This window comes from Phycodurus eques, chromosome 2 (assembly GCF_024500275.1).
Source record: "Phycodurus eques isolate BA_2022a chromosome 2, UOR_Pequ_1.1, whole genome shotgun sequence".
In the NCBI taxonomy this organism is placed as follows: Eukaryota; Metazoa; Chordata; class Actinopteri; order Syngnathiformes; family Syngnathidae; genus Phycodurus; species Phycodurus eques.
This window is the reverse complement of record NC_084526.1, coordinates 25,758,181-25,781,822: the sequence shown is the minus strand read 5'-3', so window position 1 is coordinate 25,781,822 and position 23,642 is coordinate 25,758,181. Positions and strand designations below refer to the sequence as shown.

The 23,642-nt window shown below is 41.2% G+C and overlaps 1 protein-coding gene across 3 annotated transcripts in view; it reads left to right on the top strand.

The window, feature by feature from the left end:
* nav2a (neuron navigator 2a) overlaps window positions 1–23,642 on the top strand; it is a 112,436-nt gene that overhangs the window by 67,021 nt on the left and 21,773 nt on the right. For 2 of the 3 annotated variants that reach the window (XM_061670109.1, XM_061670108.1), the window contains 12 exons: window positions 8,833–8,962; window positions 10,828–11,146; window positions 11,787–12,465; window positions 13,057–13,276; window positions 15,711–15,997; window positions 16,845–16,910; window positions 17,379–17,423; window positions 17,946–18,106; window positions 18,338–18,520; window positions 20,585–20,637; window positions 22,647–22,670; window positions 23,044–23,118. In XM_061670109.1, the coding sequence (XP_061526093.1) occupies window positions 8,833–8,962; window positions 10,828–11,146; window positions 11,787–12,465; window positions 13,057–13,276; window positions 15,711–15,997; window positions 16,845–16,910; window positions 17,379–17,423; window positions 17,946–18,106; window positions 18,338–18,520; window positions 20,585–20,637; window positions 22,647–22,670; window positions 23,044–23,118 (2,242 nt within the window). The remainder of the gene's footprint in view (window positions 1–8,832; window positions 8,963–10,827; window positions 11,147–11,786; window positions 12,466–13,056; window positions 13,277–15,710; window positions 15,998–16,844; window positions 16,911–17,378; window positions 17,424–17,945; window positions 18,107–18,337; window positions 18,521–20,584; window positions 20,638–22,646; window positions 22,671–23,043; window positions 23,119–23,642) is intronic. The other variant, XM_061670107.1, reaches the window with a different exon arrangement.

The window sequence follows — 23,642 nt, the reverse complement described above, 5'->3', positions numbered from 1 at the left end:
ATTGGCTACACCAATCAAGTCTACCTGTGACAAAACAATTATTGTATTATTATGAAAACAGATAATGACCTGATTATTGAGCCAGGTCTCATTCGATTGTGGCTGCGTATTGATGTTTTGGTCAGTGAGTATACTACAACACACACCAGCAGACCCGCGACCCTACCGAGGATAAACGGGTTTAGAAAATGGACACAGGGATGGAACTCTACAGTATTGTGCTAAGAGTTGTTAGTAATTAGGGTTGCAATGATTAATCAATAAAAATTGATAATTAAAAGTGTTGGCAACGAATTTCATTATCGATTCGTTTGGCTACCTAACATCCAAGCCAATGTAAGTGCTCATTTTTAATCAAAAAATACATACTTAAGCTAGCTCAGCCAAAGGAACTTCTCTCAGTATAATTTTCAGTGTAACAAGTGACAATGTTCAAAGTTATTTTGACAATACATTACGTAATAATTACCTTAGAGGACTTTTTCTGTGTGTGATTTCTCCGGGCACTCCGGTTTCCTCCCACATCCCAGAAACATGCGTGGTAGGTTGATTGAAGACTCTAAATTGCCTGTAGGTGTGGATGTGAGTGCAAATGGTTGTTTGTTTATATGTGCCCTGCGATTGGCGAGCGACCGGTTCAGGGTCTACCGCCGAAGATAGCTGGGATAGGCTCCAGCAGCCAGAAAACCTAGTGAGGATAACCGGTAAAGAAAATGAAAATGCACTATTTTTTGTTTTCTACGCCGTATGTGCCACCCAGTGGACATCCGTGGAAAGGCATGGTTGCAGCACTCATCTGGTTTTTCACTTTTTCAGTATATTAAGAAGTTATGTGTAGGTTTTTCATAGTTAAAGTATGATGTCACTGTTTATTTATTAATAATTATCATTTTGATATATGTATATATATCCATCCATCCATTCTCTGAGCTGCTTATCCTCACAAGGGTCGCGGGAGTGCTGAAGCCTATCCCAGCTATCATCGGGCAGGAGGCGGGGTACACCCTGAACTGGTTGCCAGCCAATCGTAGGGCACATATAAACAAACAAACATTCTCACCTACAGGTTCAATTTAGAGTCTTCAATTAACCTACCATGCATGTTTTCGGGATGTGGGAGGAAACTGGAGTGCCCGGAGAAAACCCACGCAGCCACGGGGAGAACATGCAAACTTCACACAGGCGGGGCCGGGAATTGAACCACGGTCCTCAGAACTGTGAGGCAGATGCTCTAACCAGTCTTGAACCGTGCCGTGCCTCATATGTATATGTATATAAATATATATATATATATAGCTTGTAAATAATGTTTTTGTAGTTTATAACATTTGAAAAAGAAAAACTTTCTTGAATGTTCGGATGATGAGATAAGATGTACGCTTTGAAACTGTGTTTTTTACTTCTTTGTATGTGGCTTTTATCAATTTAATGTCTTATTTGTAAGATCTGAATGGAATGTATAAAAGTTCAAGAGTGAGAATGTGATTATTGTTCCACTAGAGTCACAGAGAGACGGTGGTGAGGTTACTGGCATGGAAGAAAATCTTGAAGTGGCAGTTAAGACTGAGTAGACAAAAGTGTAGTGACAGAGGATGACAAAAACAATATTTTTAAGCAGATATTGTACAGCATACATTTGTATGTTTTTGTGCGGTTGGTCGATGGCCTATTCTAAAGCCATTTGGCCTCAACATTTATTTGTTGTTGTTTTTTTAAAAATAATAATGTGTTACTTTAAGAGCTATGGGATGTTTATACAGCAACCATTTTGTGTACGTTTTTTGCACTGCCAATTTGAAATATTGGCCTGTTTTTCCAAAAATAAATGGAAATGAAAAAGGTTTATTTTATCTGATTCATTGATTAATCAAAAAAAATTGTCAACCTATTGATCGATGATTAAAATAATCGTTAGTTGCAGCCCTATTTGTAATATTTTCGGTCCATCATTTTATGATAGAGTCAAAATATCAGGAACAGCTGATAGAAAAAAGAGAATTTCTTTTTAAATATTTTAAACAAAAACAAAAAAATGCAATAATAACTGAGCAATATTACGTCGGTTTTTCATACAACTCTTATGTTACATCTCAGTAGATTGAGCAGGTGGTCATATTTACTGGCTGCCAGTGTACATAGTCGTTATACATTGTGAGTTGTTGTAATTATTTGAATTAGAAATGGAAATCCCTCTCTGCGATTGGCTAGCGACCAGCCCAAAGTGTACCCCACCTCTCGCCCAAAGTCAGCTGGAATACACTCCAATTACCCAAGACCATAATGAGGATAGAAAAATGGATGGTTCAAAAAATCCCTCATCCCATGTCTCAGCTGGCAGTAATATGCTTTGGCAGAAGTTTGGATACTGGCTTATCAATGCTGATGCCATTTGTTTAGAATGTATCCAGCCCAGCTGTCAACTTGTCCGAGATGGCGCTCTCGTTCCCCAGCCCAGAGGCTTTAAGTCCCCTTTGTCTCCGTCTGCCTGCCTACTTATATACCTGTCTGTCTGTTTGTCTGTCAGGGGATACAGAGATAGTGACTTTGGGTGATATGGACCAGCTGTAGGGTTTGGACCAGCAGATGCCTCTCCAACACAGGAAATCCCCTTACTTCTGGTCTGCAGCTCTGTTGTGGCTGCGTGCATATTTGGGCCTGCCGAGTTCCTGTCGACTTGTGCCAGATTCGGACAAGGAGGTTTTCAGGAGGGGGGTTACAATCCGTCAGTGCTGACCAATCGGCCACAGCCTGTAGGGACACAAACATACCAAAGAAGTTAAACAAACAGTCTTTTTCTCAGAACAAACGATGTCACTCCTATTGGCTGACACTTTGCCTCCCCCACTCTGGATGTCACTTTAAGGTTTGTGCCCTGAACTCTGACCCATGGTGGAAAGCAGAACGCTCTCTAAAAAGAGACATCATTGAGTGGTTCTGAATAAAGTCTTGATCTCGGTTGTAAATTTTCGTCAAGCAAGCTTCTTTTACCCTTTTTGACTTTCGAGAACTTCTGCCATTCTATTAGAAAACTTGAATCATGCTATAACAATTAAAATAACTCAATCTTCCCTCAGTGTTTATGAAAGCTGTGAGATGCAGTCACTCAGCCGAAAAGGGGAAGAAAAATTAGTTGGTGCTTGTTAGTACATCACAGCAATCATGACAATATGTTTCTAAGAGCAAGGATAACATTAGTCTGATTGGGTGTTCATCATTACAGAAAAATTACCTTGGAGGTATTAGTATTTTGGGGTGGATAATAAATGTTTGACAGTTTGTTTTTTTAGTTTAAATCCTGAACTGATAGCGCTGCCATTAATTGCTAGAAAAAGAATGGAAAAAGAAAAAAAATTGTACATTAGCATTTGTGTCATATGGTACTGTATCTTTGAGCGTTCACACAGAATTGTAATAACATTTTTGATATTTGGGGAAACTTGCACATTTAATACATGAAATGGAACAGCAATAAGAGCATGTGCTCTTCTTCCCAGTGGTTCTTCCTCTGAGTAGCAGCCCGCGGTTAATGCCCAAGTCTCCTGTGATTGGCCGTAAAGAGCTTGGTTGGTTGTCAACTGGCGGGTAGCTTTGCCAGCAGGAGGCTGTGGGCCGGGCCACGCCGTTTAGTCCGATCTCTAATTAGAGATGTCAGGGTGGATCTGTCTGGGAAATTGCACAGTTGAACGCACACACAAACCGTAGCAGGAAAATGCATTGAGGCAACAGTGGGATGAGGATTGTCCTTCAGTTTCACTCTGTGATCATGTGGCTTTGACTTGTGTTGCCGTCTGATTTGAATTTGGCTGAAGTGGCTTATTCAGGGCTTGGGCCGTGTTTGTGTGCGTGTGTCGGTGTTCTCTATTAGTAGCACGACCTCAGCAGTGAACCGGTTAACAGTCCTGGGGGAGGCTCATGTTACTAGCAGCAGGGCAGGTCCTTCCCCTCTCTGCCCCCCCACCACTTAGTCTCTCACTGATAGTCCAGAGAGAGACAAACAGTACCCGAGGGATGAAGCATCACTGCAGCAAGTGACAAAGGAGCCCCATCTAGGAACACAGCCAAGGTGAGAGAGAGAGAGAGAGAGAGAGAGAGAGAGAGAGAGAGAAGAGAGAGAGGGGGGAGCGAGCGAGAGAGAGAGACCGAGAGAGAGGAAACACTGAGGGAGCTCAGGGTGAGAGTGTGAGACTTTTGGCTCTCGGCAGCATGGAGTCATGAAGCATTCTGTCCAGCTTGACGCTTTCCTGCAGCGTTCTGGTTCCTACGGCAACCGAGGCACCCTTAGCAGGTCGGTGTGTGTGCGTGCGTGTGTGTGTGTGTGCGTGCGCGTGCGTGCGTGTCTTAACTTAATTTGAAGAGTAGTAGTCATTTGTCATTTCTCGCGATGACTTTGATTCAGTCTTGTTCAGGAAGTGTTTAGATCTTTATGGTTTTATGTATGTCTTTCTTTCATTCTACTGTGTGGGACTTTCCCCTGTGGCCGCTGCGGTCGCTCTAAATCTCTAAGCACCTTTTAGCCTACATGGAAGCTTTCAACTCCAAAGGTTGTTGAATTTCTTCTCTGGCACTCTTTGATTTACTGTTTTCTGTTTGCGAAACCACCTGTTTGTTTTTCTTTACTTTGATTCTGCCAAGTTATTCATGGCCTCATGTTACCTCATGATTTGGCTTAAAATACAGTATGTTAAACAACTGCAGTGTGAATGTATTAGGGCTGCACGTAACTGGAAAAAAATTACATTGCAATTTTTTTTTTTTAAACCTGCGATATATGTTGCGATGTGAAATAATACAGGAACAGTGTTGGGAAAGTTAATTTTCTACACGAACTAGTTCAAAGTTCAGTTCATCGTTCCAAAATGAACTAGTTCATTTCATAGTTCATAATTAAAAATGTTGAACTAAGTTCACTGGTCCAAAAATCAAGTAGTTCATTGTATTTTTTTAAATTTAAAATTGTTATTTTTTTCAATATGTTGCTGACTTAATTTCCTGGTGTTTTGTTTTCCCATTGTCGCCAACCATTCAGTCCACACAGATTAGCCAGCTGCAACTTTCACCCAACATTCACAAAAACATGAGAAAAAACTTGTTGGTCGAATATGCAAACAAAAACGCAACCCAATATGATGGGAACGATGGTGAAAGGACATAGATAAACTTGCATTCCTCACAGCTCTGGCTGACTATTAACAAAATAATTTATCTGTTATCTGTACAAAATAAATTCCATATTATCAGTGTGATCATAGTGTTTTAACTAAAGCATTCTGATACAATAATTTTCCTAGTAATCAATTTTTACAATTATGTACTGTATTACAAAAGAGCATATTCACGCCCATTTACACAGTGTCGCTGAACGCACCACGCACACTCATGTAGCTGCTGCTCGCCTGTCTCATCTCATTCTGAAGAGCAAAATAGGCAATGCAGCAGGTGTGCATTCTGTCTATTAGCATGCCCAAACAGGTCTCCCTGCTGGTCACTTTTAATATTACAGTTGAGTCACTGTATATTCAAGAACACCAACATCGCAGCACACCCTGTGATGTGACGATTGTGCACACATACATCGCGATGCTCAAACAAAATATTGTGCAGCCCTAGGATGTGTTGGGGCTGGGCGATTTATGGTAAAAAAAACATAATATTCACGATTATTTTAATTGTTATTGAAATCACGATTAATAAACAGGACTATTTATTTTATAAACATAATATTTATTCAACTGTGACAACTCAACTTAAAATATGCCTTCAAAGAACAAAAAGGAACAATATTTACTAACAAGTAAAATAATAATATATTAAAATAATAACAATAAAAAAACAAATACAAATAAATACTCGCAGCTGTTACTGCTGTACATGGTTTCTTAGAGGTCGTGTGGTGCATGCATGGAGATACACACATTAAAATCAAAAGAGTAGAGAAAGGTTGCCATTGAAGTTTATTAATATCCAGTAACTCTTTTTTTTCACAGATAAGGAAGAATGTATGTCTGTGAATATTGTTATAGTACCTGTCTGTCTGTGTTACTGCAGTGTTTGTGTGTGACTATTCGTTATTTGAAGATATATTACTCAAGTAACTTCTCATGCTAATTTTGGTTAGCCTGTCAGTAGGGTTTTTTATTGTGTGTTGTGATTTTCGGGAACAACGCTAAAATTAAGTATTTGTTATTTTTAAATATACAAAGTGTGTAAGTCATTTTATTGTGTTTAGTTTTACATAAAACTCCAACTGGGGTGTCAATAAACAGCTTAAAGCATACACAGCGACGGCAGAATAACGTATGTCACAGGCTTGCTACTGTAAGCAACACAGGTGCAATCCGGGTGCTTTTACAGCGCAGGAACTTCCGTACACACACAGCGCCATTCGGTCATTAATCATATGTCTTGTTTTATGTTTTTATGATCATGAGAAGCCAAAATTTAATTCACGATTCATTTTCGATTAATCGCCTAGCCCAGTATGTATGTATTTATACAACCCCAATTCCAATGAAGTTGGGACATTGTGTTAAACATAAATAAAACCAGAATACAGTGATTTGCAAATCATGTTCAACCCATATTTAATTGAATACACTACAAAGACATGATATTTAATGTTCAAACTGATAAACTTGATTGTTTTTAGCAAATAATCATTAACTTCTAATTTTATGTCTGTAACAAGTTCCAAAAAAGATGGGACAGGGCCATGTTTACCACTGTGTTACATCACCTTTTCTTTTAACAACATTCAATAAACGTTTGGGAACTGACGACACTAATTGTTGAAGCTTTGGAGGTGTAATTATTTCCCATTCTTGCTTGATGTACAGCTTCAGCTGTTCAGCAGTCCGGGGTCTCTGTTGTCGGTCGTATTTTACGCTTCATAATGCGCCACACATTTTCAATGGGAGACAGGTCTGGACTGCAGGCAGGCCAATCTAGTACCCGCACTCTTTTACTGTGAAGCCACGCTGTTGTAACACGTGCAGAACATGGTTTGCCATTGTCTTGCTGAAATAAGCAGTGATGTCCATGAAAAAGACGTTGCTTGGATGGCAGCATATGTTTCTCCAAAACGTGTATGTACCTTTCAGCATTAATTGTGCTTTCACAGATGTGTAAGTTACCCATGCCATTGGCACTAACACAGCCCCACACCATCACAGATGTTGGATTTTGAAATTTGCGTCCATAACAGTCCGGATGGTTCTTTTCCTCTTTGGCCTGGAGGACACGACGTCCACAATTTCCAAAAACATTTTGAAATGTGGACTCGTCGGACCACAGAACACTTTTCCACTTTGCGTCAGTCCATTTTAGATGAGCTCGGGGCCAGAGAAGCCGGCGGCGTTTCTGGGTGTTGTTGATAAATGACTTTTGCTTTGCATAGTAGAGTTTCAAGTTGCACTTACGGCTGTAGCGTCGAACTGTACTTACTAACATTGGTTTTCTGAAGTGTTCCTGAGCCCATGTGGTGATATCCTGTACACATTGATGTCGGTTTTTGATGTAGTGCCACCTGAGGGATCGAAGGTCACGGCATTCAATGTTGGTTTTTGGCGTTGCCGCTTACATGCAGTGATTTCTCCAGATTCTCTGAACCTTTTGATGATATTATGTACTGTAGATGATGAAATCCCTAAATTCCTTGGAATTGTACGTTGAAGAACATTGTCCTTAAACTGTTCGACTATTTTCTCACGCACTTGTTCACAAAGAGATGAACCTCGCCCCATCTTTGCTTGTGAATTACTGAGCAATTCAGGAAAGCTCCTTTTATACCCAATCATGGCACCCACCTGTTCCCAATTAGCCTGTTCACCTGTGGGATATTCCAAACAGGTGTTTGATGAGCATTCCTCAACTTTCTCAGCATTTTTTTCCACCTGTCCCAGCTTTTATGGAACGTGTTGCAGCCATAAAATTCTAAGTGAATGATTATTTGCTAAAAACAATCAAGTTTATCAGTTTGAACATTAAATATCTTATCTTTGTCGTGTATTCAATTAAACATAGGTTGAACATGATTTGCAAATCATTGTATCCTGTTCTTATTTATGTTTAACACAACGTTCCAACTTCATCGAAATTGGGGTTGTATATTGATTGCTATGGAGGCTTGTATTGCATAATCAAGCTGTGTGTGTGCATGCATTCTCTGGAGCAATGAACTATTCAGTGGCCATCATAATCAGCCTCCCTCTGGTTCTTTCAAAGTCATGTTCGCCAACCACCCTGACTTCCTGTTCCCCACCGAATCCCAGCTATAGCAAACACACACGCGCACACACACACTCTTATACATTTATTCTGCATCAACTTACTTGCATATTTGCTCCGTTTAGATGGGTCTGTTTGAGCTTGTCATAACCCCCCCCCCCCCCCCCCCCCCCCCCCCCCCCCACACACACACACACACACACAACATGATGTCACCCCTCCAGTGAGCCTTTGTTCATGTGATAGACAACCCTATTCAGCCTGTGTGCATGATTGTGTGTGTGTGCGCGCACCCAAGCGGAGGTCATTTAGATTGCAAACAAAGAAGAAAGAAAGAAACTCCGGGCAGTCAAAGAGACCAGATTCTTTTTCCCCTCCTGATTTGCAATTGTTGTATGGCTGAGCATGTTAGATTATGAATTCATGAATACACTGTTTCTTTTCCAGTTTGCTCTCGATGCTCTTAAAAACTGGTCAGGTGCGCGATGCTGACTCATTACATCTGCCATCAATATCTGAGAGGAGGGATGTCTTCCAACCTTGATATTGGGACTTGTTAACAATGTGGTTATTGTAAGTATTTCCTTTTCCTGTATGTTGTTTGTCCAGTTGGGATGACAGCAGCTCGGTGAGCAGTGGCATCAGCGACAACATCGACACAGATGACATCAACACTAGCTCCTGCATCTCTTCCTTCGCCAACACACCTGCAGCACAGCGCAAGGGCCTCAGCACACAGGTAATGGAGCACAAAGGGCACGCAAAGTGCATTTATTGTTGCATAGGTCAAGACCTTGAAGAGAAAGCAAAGAGGAGCACAAAACTATTCGGGGCAGGTTAATGTAGGCTGCATCATCTGGAAATACGTCACATTGGCTGCATGCCATGGATGGTGTGTTTTTAATAGTCTTTTAATGGAGCAGCCTACTGCTTTTTGAAGGGTTGCCTTGGCAACTGCAGGAACAGCTTGAAAGCAGCTGTCATTCCTCAAACAGCTGTAATTCAGTGTCTGACTTTAAAACTACGGAGAAGGGGCCAACTTCAGTCAAGTTGGATGACATTTCTAGTTTGGCACTGACTCACCTACTTTTCATAGGGTTTGAAAACCATGCAAACAAGTGAAGTTGTAAAGTTGAGTGTAATCAGCTTCAGGGACCTTTGCCACTGGTGTCCGCTGTGCTGTAAAGGACTCACTTTGAAAACCAAATTGCCTTGAGGCCTGACATGTGATGCTAATTGAGAAATTCAAGTTTGAGCTTTTATTTCTCAGATGGTATTTTTAAACCAGTGGTTCTCAAACCTGTTACACCTTTTACCACTTCAAAAAAAATATGTGGCTCCCCAAGTACCATCATAATCACAACCATTACAAAACAGTAACGTAGTAGCCCTACGCGTTCACCAACTATAAGAGATTTTATTCTTAAAAAGTATTTTCCTTATTGTAATCCACTGTAACATTAAGCATGGTTTGAACATTAATACTGATCTTAAAAAAATAAAAAATATACTAAAATAATGACTCACATAAAATGTTAATTAAAAGTTATTCTAGAATACATTTTTTAAAACCACACCGTTTTTAACGATTAGATACAAATGTATGTGCTTAAAATACAACTAAACTGTACAGTACACGATTAAAAAAGTTTTAAACAGACTACACATAGATGTAAGCGTAATTCCGATATATTTGATAGTGTGTCATGTTTTAACTGTTGTAAATTTTGTTTGTATTTAATTCAGTGATAACTTTGTGTACCACTACAGGGAGCCTGTGAGCAACTGGTAGTACTTTTACCACACTTTGAGAATCACTGTTTTAAACAATTATGTGCTGGTAAAAACACAAAACACAATTATTTTTTAGTTATTTTTAAAAGACCCTTCCAAGCTTATTTTTCAGTCAGTATTTGCTGATTTACACCTGGATACTATTTACCCTTGTCATGGACACTTGACTTGAAATTTGAAACTACATGTCAAAATCCAATTTCTGTTAATATCTTGATGTCACTTTTATTAAAAATATTTCCCCCCAAGCTCTTAAAGCAGAGGAGTCAAAGTCTATTTTTTCAGGGGACATGTTGGTATTGTTTTACTCACAGAGCTGTTATGACTGTGAAACTATATAAATGTTTCATCACCTCATCATAGTGTTACATATACAGTACACAAAAAAATTGATGGCTCACTACTTTTGAAAGAAGTCAAAGATAGTTTGATCAACAGTTGTTCAAGTTACTGTAAATAGGGGTTTCGTAACAAAAAAATGCTTGCAATTTTGTCAACATTATTTATTACATATGACGATTTCAAATTTGGTAAAGATTTTAGCAATAATCATGGGCGTTGACGCAAACGATTTGCTTTCCCGAGCCACATAAAATGATGTGGCGAGACGGATCTGGCCCCCGGGCCTTGAGTTTGACAGCTGTGTCTTAAAGGGTTCAATAAACAGGGTGAGAAATTCTTCCAATAATGGAGGTGTAGATGCTTTTTGGAGATTGACACGTGCACATACAGTACTTGGAACTTCTCATCAAAGACACTTTCTTCAGCAGTGTGTTAAATCAGGCATACTGTGTATGTGTGTGTTCGCAGCCTGTGACAGATGCCGAGAAGCACTCGGTGTCCACAGCCGTGCACCAGGCCTGGTCAGGAGACGAGGTGAAGAAGCCAGACGGCGGTTCGGACGGCGGGGCCAAAATGGAGCCGGGCTCCAAGTGGAGCCGTCGAAATCCCTCTGACATCTCTGATGAGTCAGACAAGGGCGGATCGGGGAGAAAGACCCCCTCTGTGTCCCACACTGGGTCCTGGAGAAGAGGCGTGAATACTCAGGTGGGGGTAACACCCCCCCGGACCAAAAGCACCAGCAACACATGCCCCACAAGCTCTGTCACCGTCAAAACCCACTCTTCAGGTAACATATTTGATTTTTTTCAGATTACATAAGATTTCATTAAATTTTATTAATGTTGCTTACTGAAGTCACTGAACCTTCTGGGTAACATTATATTTGTTAAAGTGTGTGGAGAGCAACACTACTTTGTATTGGTAAAGGGTCACTGTTCAATAAATAAACAAACTTGGCAAACGTGAATAGACTTGACGTTACTTTAATGATGTAGTTGACAGTTTTGCCTGTTTATCTGCAGAATTCATTTTATGACTACCTAAAAAGGATGATACCAAGTGATTATTTTCACTAGACAGTTTAGTCATAATATGGTTTGAGATGCTGTTAGTTCAAGGTCTCCCTAGAATACATGGTGGCCTAAAACATTCTTTTGGAATGTAAGCCTTTTCATATCTGTATTGAACTTCTGTACTTGGTTTTGGTGTCAGTGGCTAACGTGTTCTAACAATAATTTAATTTAACAAATCACTTGTCTTTTATTACATTGAGCTATCCATCCATACATACATACATGATTTTACAGTGTATTACGTTTTGTACACCGTCTTACTAAATTGTCACAGGAACTGGCATTAGTGGATTTGCTGTGACTTCTTACCGCCCATGTTAATTATTTTACATTTTTTTACCGCATGTCTTAAAGGTAAAACAGATGACGTCAAGGTTTCAGAAAAGGGTCGTCTCTCTCCACATTCTATCGGCCTTAACTGCTTGGCCTCTGATGCTGCAGATGAAGCAAAGAAACAATCCCTCTGTACCAGCCACACATCGACACCCAGCTCCCTCACACACACCCTTTCAGAGCCCCAGACACATGCTTCCCGCACACCAACAAGCACATTTGGCTTCAAGAAACAGGGCCATGGCATAGTAACCATGGTAACCGCCAGTGGGGCCACCATTACCAGTGGCTCAGCCACGCTGGGGAAAGTTCCAAAATCTGGGGTACGCTCACTTGTAGGATTGAAGGCAGGTGGGCAAGATGGTGGGGTGCTGCTAGGCCACCACGATGATGGCTTCCTCCCTGCAAGTGCCCGCTCCAACCTTCAGTACCGCAGCCTCCCGAGGCCCGGTCGCTCAGGAGCGGCTGCCCGCAATGGAAACCGCTCATCCACCAGCAGCATTGAAGCGACTGTGCTTTCAGTCACATCACATGGAAAAAATGCAATCAGCATCGCCAAGGCCAATGGTTCTGGAGGTCTTCTGGCCAATCAGACGGATCGGGAGAAGGGCATCTCGGATATTGACAACTTCAGGAGCGGAGGATCAGCAACTGTTCCTCTCACAGGAAGGCAGCAGGTTTCATCACCAACACTACGCAGGTTAGCACATATACGGTACAAATCAGTCATCCTGCCAACACACGAAGTCGGTCCAACCTGTGCTCTTGCCGTTGGAACATTGAGTAATAATCACACGTGTGGGCATGTTTTTTGCACCCTTAAATGCTCCCATTAAGGTCAAATGAGGTCATTGTAAATCAGAGTCTCAACTTGAGCTCAAGTAATCTGCTTCCAAACCTCCAAAGCCTTGGCCTTGCGTCCGGGGAGGGCGTGGTGCTGGGTAATGGGAGACCTACCTCAACACTGTGCCCTCATTAATGTCTGGGAGCGATAACTCTACAAAGAGGCTGCATGCTTCTGTTCTTGGCCATCACAGCGCCACTCCTTGTAGCCTGCATTTAACTCTAACCCAGGAGTAACACAGAGAGGAGAGAGTTATGACTCTGCATGTTGGCTGTGATTCAGATCTGAGTACGGACTGCTTTGTTTAATTGTCTGACTAGTGTGTGGACAAGAAAGGCTTAAAATCCAGTTCAGCTCAGTGATATTGACTAATTAATGATGCATTCTATAAACAATATTTATTTAAAATGAGACTCTTTCCACACATCTGCTCTTGATTCTCCGCAGGTTGTTTGGTGGGAAGACCAACAAACAGGCTCCAGTCACCACGGCAGACAACATGAAGAACTCCACTGTTATCTCTAACCCCCATGCTACCATGAGTCATGTGACCTCAATGGTCGAGTCCTCTGATGGAGGGCTGGGAGGCGTGGACAGCGAGACCATCAGCCCTATGTATGGCGGCAGAGTCCCTGGGTCTGGCACGGGGACGCTGGGGAGCGAACAGGTGAGCTGCCCCTCGGATCTAGACACTTGAAATTGACTCTTAAAAGGTGACAGCTTTATAAAGATAAAATATAAAACAATATCAATAAATAATAATCATTTCAGTTAGCAACGGCTCTCATCGCTCTCCATATCTCCTCTGGGACGCATTCCTTGCCGGTTCTCCTCGTGGTGTAAGTGAAGAATCGCAGACAAATAAGTCAGACGGTGTCGACAGTCATTCTTAATCAAACGACATAAATACAATAGTAATCGTGGTTTTCCATATAGGATGCCATCTCCATGTTTGACGTGGAGTAGCTCGTTGTGGTTGTACAAAAAGTCCAATCCCGCCCGATATTATCAACTAAAAAATATTATGGCTAAAAGCTGTAATAGTACTGTACAAACGGTTTAGGATGACACAAAAAGAATATAAAATGATAATAAAACGATAGTACAAATAATGGAGAACGCTAACGGAGCTGCTGACTAATACACACAACAACCACCATACTGACTTCACCATACGGTACATCAATTAAATTAATACACATTAATTATGTTTTTATTAGTTACATCTTCAAATAAGGATTTTTTTTATAGTCGCATTTATTTGACACTCATGAATTTATGCTATTTTTAGTAGTGTAACGATTCATTCATTATATCAAAGTATCGATTTATATTCCTATCATGTAACTGGATCGATCTGTGCTCAGGAAGTTAGCCTTCCGGACGAAAGCATATAGATTTAAATTGTTTTAAAAAGGTAATTAATCGATTGTATCGGTACTCGGAAATAATGTATTGTATTTAAGCAGACTTCATATGGCAGTGTGTATGTGTTGTACAGAAACAAGTAAAGAAACACATTTGTAATGCCTTTTACTTTGCTATAATTTTCAGTTAGCACACAGCAGTTAGACGCAACACTACTTTTTTCTTCGTCTCTTTTGTTCCTGTTGTCCTATTCTATGGCCCACAGCTAGGGTAAGTTCAGAAATTCAATCTGCCAGAGTACAGTGTTCAGAGAGACAGAGCGTGCTCCATTTTCTATGAATTTACGAACACGCGTGTTGGCCATTGGCAGGGATACGTCAGTGCAGCCGCCATATTAAATGTGTCAGTTATCCCTGTAAACGTCTCATCATGCCTGACGCTCCGGTCGCTATCTTCAGTCCGAGTGCCGGAGTATGGCTCGCCGAATAACCAAACGACACACTCCAGCAATGCTCTGAGTTCAGGAGTTGTAGAGAGAGCGCTTGGAGTGAATTTCCGAACGTACCCCTAGTCACTCCTTTCCGTCACAGTATGTGAGTGTGTGTTGCTTTTTAAGCACTTTTAATTACGTTAAAGACGTCGGTCTGTCTGGCAGATGCCAGATGAGAAGGCGGCCAGCGAGAAATCATCAATAAAGATGCGTGTGTGTGACCCCGCGGCGTTTCCCTTGCACTTTTAAATCTTGAAGCTCACTAGCTTAGCTTAGCTCACAAGCTGCTAATACGATACAGACGCGTTTGTGGCACAAAAGAGTAGAACATGCGACAATGTAAACTTCTGGCCGCTGGCAATTTGTGGAAGTATGTCAGATTCTGTCCTTCTTTCCCCCAGTTTTGTTCATTTATTTAGCTCTCTATGTATTATTAACACGGTCACTGATGGTGTAGTGGTACACTCGCCTGACTTTGGTGCAGGCAGCGTGGGTTCAGTTCCCACTCAGTGACGGTGTGCGAATGGTTGTCCGTGTCTATATGTGCCCTGCGACTGGCTGGCGACCAGTTCAGGGTGTTGTCCGCCTATCGCCCGAAGTCAGCTGGGATAGGCTCCAGCACCCCGCGTCCCTAACCAGGATAAGCGGTGTTGAAAATGGATGGATGGATGTATTATTAACACTATTCCTGAAAGATTTTCCTTGGAAAATCCATCACAGTGCTTCGTTTCTCGCCGTTAGTATTTGGCTGTTTAGAACGGATTCTCAAACGTTGGGTCCAGCTCTGAACTCCTAACAGCTTAGGCATTTTTTCAAAGAACCCCTCATAATTCTAACACGAATTAAACATCTTATTTTGAGGAAAAGAAACTGGCCCAACAAGTAAAGTCATAGCTGTAATAATATAAATAACATATTGCTGTTTTCCCCTTTGTTTTTAAAATGTTACAGTAAATGATAGAAAAGACATGTATCTCATTTGTGAAGGATTAGGATTAGTAGGAGATTGTAGAAAAACCTTCCAACAACATGAGAACCACTGCTTGTGGAAACACCTCATGTAACTGCCATCTATGCCATCCTTCCGTTTAAAAAATGGCAAAGGGAAATCACATCATCACTACTTAAACATGGTGAACATACTGCAATACATGCTATTTTCTACCATTTGACAAAGAATAGCGGATTAGGGCCTTTTTTTTGGGGGGGGGGCGTAATTTAAACAACCTTTTTCCTGCCACAGGCCTCCAGTCCAGGCTCAATCTACTCCTCCACTGGCCCCTCCAACAGTTTAACGTGGGGCACAACATTCAGCAGCTCCTCTGCCCAGAGCAGGGAGAGCACTCTGGGTGGGCACGGCGGAACAGGCAGCGTGGGCTACCCCTCTGTCAGCAGCATGCACACTAGCTCCGAGTCCATTGACATGAGCCTAGGCAGTGCAGGGGGAGGAGGAGGCCATGGGACCCACAGGGAGGACACCCTGTCCGCCTTGGGACGCACTGGCAGCGTCAAGACGGGCGTGTCGGAAAGGTGAGAGCACAAGAGTGAAAAGTTATGTTTTTGGGGTGCATTTACAAAATAATACGGGTATGCTAATTTATCCTTGCACATTGTTACTGTTTATGAATGTAGGAGACTAACCCTTTTGTGTTTTCAGTTGAACAATGGTGTATGTTTTATTTTCTGGGTGTGTAACAAAAGAAATGACTCTCATCTCCAACATTGAGTACTTCATGTTCATTCCAAATAAATATCATATATAAAAAAATAAATATCTTCATTTTTTATCTTTAGAGTGCACCAGCTTTGACATTCTCACATAGCTAAACTATGTAATCCAAGTATTAGAAACAGCGCTCAGTATAATGTGACACCATTTCAAAGCGCATCCACAACAATAAACACAATTACATTAGCACCCCTATGATTGTATCAATTAAAACAAAGCAGTATCACCTTTGTGAAGTCAGTATTTTTGATACATGCCTTCATATAAGTCTTTAAGTGAAAGAACAGTGTGTATTGTCAGCACTTCACAATCTTAGTGGTGAAATGTCGCATTTCCTATCCTTTGCCCTCTGTCTGCACTCCAGCAGAGAGACAAAGTGCTTGGGTGTATATACAGTAACGTAATTGTGGTCATTGAAGAGGAAGTTATGTGCTCCGTGTCAGGTATGGCGGTGGAAAATGAATAACATCTGTAGACAAAGCTTTTGAGGCTATGACATCGGCTCCTTCACACAGCTTTCTCGTTAATTTCACTCTCCAAGTATCTTACAGTTGACTTGTGTGTTAAAGGGATTGTCTTTTTGGGCTTAATTTTCTTAAACTGTCTTTCTCTGTGTCTGTTGTGCGTTTTCCTCCCCATCTCCCTCAGCCCCCTCTCCTCCCCCTCCGCTAGCCCTAAATTCAGCCGAAACACTCTGCCACGGAAACAGGACAGGTAAATGGAGCTGTGTGCGGGTTTTAGGCTTATTGTGAGACCCCACCCCCACCCCACCCCACCCACTTAGAGCAACTCAAATATAACAAAAATAGGAATCTGTGTTGAGTTATAGTGTAGCTGTGGAAGTGTGCAGCTCTGTGTCGTTGTCTATTGTCATTTTTAAGATCTGCTACTAAAATGTGAGCTTGTTCATGTCTATATGCCTTCGGTCTAGTGGTCAGCTCTAGGCCTTACTGTTTCTATGCTGCCACCTTGTGGTAAGAACGCTGGAGGTGTTCTTAATTGTATGTGACAGTCTTATGAAGAAGTAACAAGAGTGTTAGTCTAAGTGAAAGATGTATGTTTAATACATTTCATACAAATGAACTATGGCATAGAGGTAGCCACCTTTATTAAGCTGTGATTGGGCAGAATCAGCTGCATGTTCCCCTTCCTTTCCCTGTCTGAAGTGTTTCTCTCCCACAGTGGGCCACTCTGTGGCAGAAACACTCTGCCTAAGAAGGGACTCAGGTACTGACCCCCCCTGCTTGCTGGACATATTCCACATCTTCTCTCTAATTTGCCAAATTGTCTTCAGTACTATTTCCCTGCGTCTACATTCACTGCTCGGGTCTTGTCCTCAAGTTTTGTTTTGTTTATTGGTGCTTTGAAATGCTGTTTGCCACTGGGCACCCGCGTGGTTGTGTTATTCTTCTGCAAAGCGGCTTGTCACTTTGTCATTATACAGATCTCACTGTCATATTTAACAGGTTTGATTTGGGAGACTTTTTTTGGACTTCTGATTTCACCACACTGTTTGTTGCTCACGGCTGAGATGTTCATTATGGCATAATGCTTTGTTCCAGCATCTAATTCATTTGATGGGTCGAGCTACTAATTTGGCTGCATAAGAGGGGGAAAAAAAATAATAATAATGAAGAAAAGCATAAAACATCCAAAATCAAATTAACTGCTTCAAAATTAGTCAACAGAATCCACGCTGTCCTCCTATGTTGTATCCTCACAGCCTAATTAACCTTTGAATTCTTGCAGGTATGGCCCACCCCCTCAACTGCGAGGCCATGAGGAGGGCCGCGATTGGCTGCGTTCCTACTCCACCAGTGGGCTGCAGGAATCAACCAGTAACTCCCCCTTTTCCCCTGGCTCCAGCCTCACCTCCCCCTCTGGCACTCGCTTCAATTTTGGACAGCTTGGTATGCTCCCTACACTACCACTCAGGAATATCACTATAATAATAATATAATATGAAAGAAGTGGTGTACTATTTTCTATCTTCACATATTCAACATAATAACCTGTTGATTTAAAGGCTAGTAAATTACTGACAGATAGCGTTAGACACAGTCATGTGTCCTACAACACCGAATTCAAGTTGTCATTTTATTACAGTTAAACTTTGTATGTTTATAATTTCATTCACACAGCGTCAAGCCCGACTTCAACGGCTCAGATCAACCTGACCGGCCTGCGTAACAACAGTCTGACCAACCAGGATGTCACCTTTGACCCTTGCAGCGACAACCGCCTGAGAAACTCTTGCATGTCCCTCGATGAGAAGACTCGCACCATGAGCCGATCAGGCTCTTTCCGGGATGGCTTCGAGGAAGGTACAAGGATTCAAAATAGTGAACAGAGTGCAGTGTGTGCAATCCAATAAATTGGTGAAATCTGTAATTAGGTGAAAAACAGGAAAACCTCTCATTTTATTTACCCACCACCCGTGCCAAATGAATTATGAATACATGTGTTAAAAGAACCGCAGGAAGGATTACAACTACTTCTCTCAGAAAAAGCCTTCTAAAAGTCCTTAGAAAAGCCATGATCTGCTTTGGTCGGCTCAGTTTTTTGTTTTCATAAGCATGTCTTTTGGGAAACGTATCCAGGCAGGGTCCATCAGTAGGCTGACTGAGGGCAGGCTGTAGAAACACAGGTATGAAGACTGGGAGCATTGTCTTAGAGGATCTCTTGATGGGGGGTGGGAAATAATAAGTATGGGGTGAGACAATAAGCCACCCTTAAGCTATTTGTTAAAACTTTTCCTTGACAATTCAAGAAAGGAAAGAAATAAAGAGGCAAGGGTACACACATGAAGGACATACACAAATTATTCTTCTGTGTAAGTTTGTCTGAAATATTTTGAATCAAACTTGAAATATTTTTGTGTGAATAAAAACAAAAACTATTCCGTCAATGGATCACTTTATATCATAAAATGGTGCATCGTTGACTTCAGTGGCTGGTATTTAAGCTTTAAAACATTCTGTAAACCTATGATGAGCAGCACTTTCCCAGATCAAATTTAAAACAAAATAAAAAATACACTTCAGATAAGATACTGAATTTACAAGACTGCAGTTTGACTTTATTTGAAATTAGATAACAGACTGGGTTTTAGGAACAGATGGCAAGGCATGTTAAAAGTAGTACTATTAATATTGCAACTTTCAAGTGCAGTATATCAGCCACTTCAGAAGGTAACTATCGTAAGGAAATGAGTGTGCAATTATTAATTAACATTCATCTAGAGAAAATGGTTTGTAATTGTTGCTTGGGCAGTGTAGTTTCCTCTTCCTTTTCTAATTACAACGTTGTACAAGGATCACAGTGAGAGGCGTGAGAGACCAGATGAGATACAAGAAACGTAGCTTTCTCTCTTTGTGTGTCAGGATGTGCGGTTAGGTCTGTAGACAGATTACTAGGAATTTCTGATGGATAGATTGACAAGACAAAAGTCCCCTCATCTACCTAATACCATGCTTTTTGTATGCAACCCCGCAACACAGTTACCTAAATCTCCACACAAATACATACCCCCCAGGCTGATGACCCTATTATTATTATAAAAGCCTTTTCTATATTTACCTCAAGAGCTATACATGTGGAAGTGTTGTCCTATACTGGAATTATAAAAAATTTTCCTCAGGTGCTGTCTTTCTCAGTGGTGAGACTTATTTATTTTCTTATGTGTCGGTGTGTGTTGGGAGTGTAAAAACCTGTATCTGACACTGTGGCGAAAATATATTTTCAGAGTGCAACCTTGCTTGGTCAATATTGACAGGCCCACTTGGCTCCAGTCGCACAATAAAAAAAGTCAAAATATAGCACTTCAGTATTGGCAATTTATTATTTTCTGTGTTTGGGTTCTCTGTCGTGTAAGAACTAAACCATGCAAGGCCAGTAAACAATAACCATGTGGTTAAATAAGGTAGGCCCAGAACATAACATACATGCTTATCTTGTTTACATCCAGTGCTCTTTGTCGTGAAGTGCGAATCAAGATTAATATTGCGTTGGTGACTGAGAGGTTAATGATTGAATCCAATGGGCCCGGCCTGGCGTCTTGGTACGGCCGATGACATCACCCCCGGTTCCGTCTAATCGGCTTCCGAGCAGGAGGAGGTCGGTCCGTGGGCTGAAACTTTGATGTGTGATTAGCAGCTGAGTCATTAGCTGAGTAGTGCCAAGGCTGTGCCACTGCTTGCGCTGTGTAGGAGTTTTATCTTTAATCTTTTATGGTCAGGGGAACGTGACTTGTGCTGGGGCAGGCTGGAGGAACTGCGGAGTGGGGAGGATCACTGTTGGTTGGGCTCATTTTAAGTTGGAGTCTGCTTGGAATCATGTGTTCTGTGTACGTTTGTGCTTACTTTTATTTGTTTTTCATGTCTCTCCAGTTCATGGCTCATCCCTCTCTCTGGTCTCCAGCACCTCCTCCATGTACTCCACGGTGAGTATACAAACCATGTATCACAGTTTTGGGGTAAATTAGTAATTCTTCCCACCAAAGGTCACTGTAGTTGCTTTTGTTTTGAAAAAGGAACCTTTGCTCATGGATCGGCAGCATCTTAGTTTATTTGGACAAATAATTGGACAGATTTACTTTTAAGAGTTGAGCACAATTCTTGGCTGTCGCTCTAATATTAAAAAAGTCTTTAACCTTTGAATATTTTTTGTCTCTCCAGTCAATTATTGAACTAGTGACTCACTGTCACCATGAATTGCTTAGTGCACTAAGCAGTTAATGTTAAAACCAGACCAACGTGTTTTGTCTTTTGCTTTCAAAATTATGAAATAATGTGTGTGTGTATTTGTTATTCACTTAATCCAGCCACAGCCTCTAACACCCACACACTTGTTTGGGACCACCTACATTTACACAATGGCCAATCAGAGTTATAGCTCCGCCAGTTAGCCCCACCTCCTCCTCCTTCTGCGCACTGGTTTACTCACCTGGGCAGGTGTAGCACACAAACACCCAGATAGTCTGTTTGGGTTCTGTCCCTGAAGCCAGAGGTTCGGCAGTGAAATCAGACTGGAAGCGTAATGATGACAACCTTACCCCCCACAGGGACTGTCACATTTTTTCAACTAACGGTAGGGATGAGAAGAGGAGGAGGCTGCAGTGATATTTCATTTAATAGTTTGAGCTCTCTTGGAGGCATAAGAACAGAAGAGGTTTTTTGAGTCGATGAGCTTGAGTCTGAAATGTTTATCGGATGTTTTGTATTTGACAAGCTTATCAAATGTTGCCGTGTGAACTTGTCGGGATGTTTTAGGTCATAGGTGTGTTCATTTGTGAAGCGCACGTCACGTAGTGTGTGACTCCTTGACAGACAGGCTGCTGTGTTTTGGACTGAGGAGCAGCTCATCATGTGTGCTTGATTGACAGAGCTTTGTATGTGCTTGCATGCGCGTGTGCTCACTGAACTTTACACAACCAGACTCACAGGAATTTTTAAATGTCATAGTAGGTGACTGTTGGCAAAGGAAAAAAAAAAATCATGAAGCACAACAATTCTCTTTGGTTTGTTAAGGCTTTCCATGTGATTGAGAGATATCACTTTACTGGGCAATGTGGAAACCAAATACCAGATTTGCTCTGTTGTGTGTTAAGTCTTGTGAAAAATGAAAAACGCTGGTTTTGAGCAATGCCCCAGGAAAATTCAACCCATAATTTACATACATTTTCATTTATTGAACTTGCGGTTGTTTCTCTTCCCTCAAAATCTATATTTACTTCCTCATCAAACTTCATGATTTAACTGTACATCCTTTGAAAGCATTGTACAATTGAATCAAGATTATATCAGATCAAATTGAATCGCTGTATTACATATAGCATGTTGGCCAACCATTTATAGGGTCACATGACTGACTGTGTTTACCTTAAAAAAAAAAGAAAAAGTTGTATATTCCAATGTGCTTTTCCACTTTAACTTATTTTTTCGCTTTGGGTGGATTAAATCAATATCCAACTGAGTCTATCTCTTTCTGCTCAGAGTTCTAAAGAATGTTGAAAGCTGTATGCTTTGAATATCTAGACTTTGTGAAGGCAGAAGAAACATTAAGAATAGCTCCAATGAGGTTAAGAGACAGTAATTCTCCTTCTAGATGCGTGTGTCCTGTACAGTAAATATGGGTGTTACATGTGTCTTTGTTTTGGTGAAAAGCAGTAGGGTGTGTTGTTTACATGTGAGCTTCTACTGTTTTTAGTCTTTCTTAGTATTTTCACGATGGTAACAATAGGACACACTCTTGTACAGAGATATGTCAGTAAAATGCCTTCAGGACTAAAGCTCTGCTTTCCAGATATTGTACACCACACAGTCTGGAGTTTATAAAGGTGTTAACGTGTAATCTAGAACAGGACATGTGATCTTGGCGTCTTTTCAAGTTTGAATTCAGTAAGAACAACCCATAATGATTCTCTCTTTTTCTTATCATCTCATTTCACAGAATGAGGAGAAGTCTCAGTCAGAGGTAAATCAAACTCTCTTTTCTCCACTCTTTAATTTGCCATATTTAATAGTTGGACTTGTTGGAACATTTGGAGGCATTTTCACAGTTGAATGCTGTTGCACAGCTCCATGTCTACATCACGACCAACCATGTAACAGGGTCTTGGTCCTGTCTGAACACCTGTGTAGACCACAACAGGCACATTTGTACTTTTGCTGTGTTTCATCTCTGCATGTATCACAGCTTCACTCTGGGAGCCCCTGTCATTTGTCACCACAGTAGTTTTAGACGTGTCCGTGTGTGTGCAAATTGCATTTTTTATGAGCTACAGTAGGTAGGTCCGCTTTTATGTCTGTGTTTTTTATGTTTGTGATTTTTCTTTCCATGTTCTCAGATTCGCAAGTTACGCCGGGAGCTGGATGCCTCCCAGGAGAAAGTTTCCGCCCTAACAACACAGTTGAGTGCCAACGTGAGTGAACGTGCAAAAGCACAATACATCCACACTCGTCTCGTTTGATGTGCCGCAACCTAAATATTACCAATAATATGATTAGCAAGCCATTTTTTATTTGTCACTTAGTGTTTTAGATTTGCTCAGGCACAGAATTAATTTTGCAAAGATAGTCATACTCAGTTTTGACTGCTGGTAAGTCAGGTATTAATGTAAAAAATCGATTTATTAATATATTTGTTGTTTATAGGTTATTAGTGTGGAAAAGCATTATAGAAGATGCGTTTATCAAAATGCTGCCCCTCTCATGTAGCGAAATGTAGCAAGAATGTGATCTTTATCAATGACATTCATCTGATCTTGAAGAAATGTACTTTTACTCACAGAACATGCAATTTGACATCTGTTGGAGCCATCAAAAAATCGTTGAACATCTCCAGGCACGATCCGTGATCCACCCTTTACAGCTTATATTGCACAAGTCTTTCCATGCTTCACCGCTTATCTGCTGCCTGAGCCAGTGCACGTCGGTGGTTTAACTG